The 2758-nt window shown below is 42.1% G+C and overlaps 1 protein-coding gene across 1 annotated transcript; it reads left to right on the top strand.

The window, feature by feature from the left end:
• The first annotated feature begins 317 nt into the window (after positions 1-317).
• On the top strand, positions 318-2513 carry CCR75_005723 (uncharacterized protein). Its single transcript, XM_067963799.1, has 4 exons — positions 318-1712; positions 1774-2114; positions 2162-2257; positions 2338-2513. Exons 1-4 carry the CDS (start codon positions 426-428, stop codon positions 2375-2377), a joined length of 1764 nt encoding a protein of 587 aa, XP_067820810.1. The 5' UTR covers positions 318-425; the 3' UTR covers positions 2378-2513.
• The last annotated feature ends 245 nt before the right edge of the window (positions 2514-2758 follow it).

Genomic DNA, 2758 nt, shown 5'->3' with positions numbered 1-2758 from the left:
GCAATTTAATAAATTCAACTTTTAAAACATTTAGTCAAAACCGGCCGAGTTATCAATTTAGAACAGGGCTTCATTGCGAAATACAGATTAAAGCACGCCCGCCATGATAAATTTAGAGCTTTTTTCAATACTACCAAAAAAATGTGCCAACTGGTCGCAAATAACCAAATTCTGGCCTATAAGTCTGTAGCCACCGGCGTAATTATCATCGAAGTGAAACTTGATCGAACTCCCAGCGAGAACAGCACTCTTCTCCGCAACCTCGCCTCGTCATGCCTCACAACACCGTCACCCCAGCAGGTACGCAATGTACATGAAGCAACTCTGATGCTTTGCAACTGCAGCAAAGCGTATAATGTTAAAGAGGAAGCTTCTTTCTTCAAAGCGAGTATGCTGTACACACAAAAGTATCTTAATGCTCTACAATGTTCACAGCGATCATAACCGAATGCAGTCAACCCGCGGCGACTAATTGCACGTCACCAATCAATTCTTCGAACGATGAAGATGACGCGAAATTGCTTGATTCAATGCTCGCGTTCAACACGGTCTTAAGCGAACAAAGTCACAAACTCCACGACGTGGAGCAGCTCCAGCGCATGAATGAGCAATTACGCACTGAAGTCGCAGATCTTACAAGTGCCTTGCTCGCTCGAGATCTAGAGCTTATGCAACTACGAGAACGCTGCCAGGTTCTTGAAACGGCACGAGAACAGCCGGATCAAGGTATTAAAGCGCTTTACACTACCAACTCAATCACAACGGACAAAGAGTTCTTGAAAACCGCACTGCCCGTATTGACAGCAACAGATACGAGTACGAAAGAATCGTTCTATCGTGTTGACAGCCTCAGTAGCACCGCAACCGCTTCATCGACTTCATCGTTATGTAATGAGTTAGGCGAAGGAGGGACGAAGAAGTCTTGGACGTCCTCTTGTAGTCCGCCAATGAGCCAACGACGTTCCTCATTTGAACAACCGAAGAGCTCGCTTTTAGAGAAACCAGTTGCAATGTCCGCCGGCTTTCTTCGGAAATCCAGTCGCACTTTATCTGGACGTTTAACTGTCAGCGACTTGGGACTTTTTCACAATGAAGACGATGATCAGAATCCGGAGATGGAACCGTATCAAGCTTTAAGAGCTTCACGATTGAATACTAAGAAGCAGCTTAAAGACTCGTACGAGGATAATGTCATGAAAGTTCTACCAACGAGAAGCCAAAGTCAGCGTAATCTGTTTGAAGGCGTGGATGAATGTATTCAAGCAAACATGAAGCAGCATCGAGCTGATGTAGATGCAACAAATCCTCACGCTTTGGATGCTAATAATTTAACGTACAGGGAGTTCCTCCAACGCCTCAGTCTTCCTGCTTCTCGTGACCTTTTGGACAAAATTCGCACGTTTGTGGGATCGATTCTAGGACCACGTGGTGACGGAAAACCGCCACGGTCAACGGACTATGTTGAGTATAATTTCTACGGCAATTCTAAGTTCCGTGATCGTTGCAATGACTTCTTTTCAAGCATGGAAGATACGTTACAAAACCACGTAATGTGGCGTCATGTAGGTGACGCTACCATGGCGAAAGCACGTGATGGCATTGAAAAGTACGTGATGGACAAAGTATCCGATATTGCATTGAATCAACTTGAAGAATGCCAGCAGTGGAGAAAAGAAGATGAAAAACTGCTTCGACGGATGCAAATATTGTCGGTACGTTAATGACGTCGTCGAGTGGTATTTTTTTGTTGACTGATCACTGAACTACTCGTAGTTTGTAACCCCAGCGATGCTAGATATCAAGCCGTGTATGCGCAATGAGGTCGTATGGTCAATGGCTGAGGACGAATTGCGACGAATTAATTCATTTCGGTCGCCAGGAGACAAAATTAATTGCATTGTTCGGTGCTGCAACGTGATTTTTAGTGGTTTAAACTTAGCACGAGGCGATTCAAAAAGTCGTCCAGGGGCTGATGATTTTCTTCCACTTTTTATTTACATTGTGCTACATTCGCGAATAAATCGACTACATGCAAATTGCGAGTACATTTCAGCTTATCGGAATCAAGCCGATTTAATGTCAAAGTGGGAATTTCAAAGACGGCATATGATTAAGTTCGATGCCTGCTGATCAAGTTTTGCAATGTGTGTTACTGGTTCAGGGCTGGATACTGTTTTGTGAATTTAAGAAGCGCTATTGAATTTATTATGATGATGGATGGATCGATGCTGACCATATCACACGACGAATTTCAAAGGTAAAAACCCCGTTTATTTTCTCTTTTTTTATCGTTAAGCTGTGGGATTTACGCGAACCTTTGCATTGGGTCTATGATAGGTTGTATACTGAACAAGAGAAGCTCTTATTTTCTTCTTAAATGTATGGGCCACTAAATATTGACTCGTTCTTCGACGAAGCAACGTTTTATGCCTAAGAATTTAGTTAAAAATCGGGTAAAATTCTGACTATAAATTTTATACTGAAATAAGTCCAAAATTGTGTGACGCAATCTTTTTGTTTGAATTAACTTAAATGCTTTAAAAATTCTTTTTAAAGCAATAAATACGAAAGGCACATCGTCTTTTGGCATTTCACCTTTAATGTGTTACCAATCACATTATGGTAAGATACTTATATTTTTTAGGGAAATGTGATTTCCACCCCATGCAAGAAATAAATAACCGTCGCTGCCAACTTGATTTGGGTAAGCCAATCAGAAGCCTCATGTATTTCGCTGGGCAGAAATAAATCATCGTGT

Source organism: Bremia lactucae, linkage group LG12 (assembly GCF_004359215.1).
Source record: "Bremia lactucae strain SF5 linkage group LG12, whole genome shotgun sequence".
NCBI classification, from domain to species: Eukaryota; Oomycota; class Peronosporomycetes; order Peronosporales; family Peronosporaceae; genus Bremia; species Bremia lactucae.
This window is presented reverse-complemented; position numbering and strand designations above follow the sequence as displayed.

Coding starts and splice junctions, on each gene's coding strand:
- CCR75_005723 (XM_067963799.1), top strand. CDS start 426: ATGTTCACAGCGATCATAACCGAATGCAGTCAACCCGCGGCGACTAAT. Junction 1,713..1,773: donor GACGGATGCAAATATTGTCG/GTACGTTAATGA, acceptor AACTACTCGTAG/TTTGTAACCCCAGCGATGCT. Junction 2,258..2,337: donor TCACACGACGAATTTCAAAG/GTAAAAACCCCG, acceptor GGTCTATGATAG/GTTGTATACTGAACAAGAGA.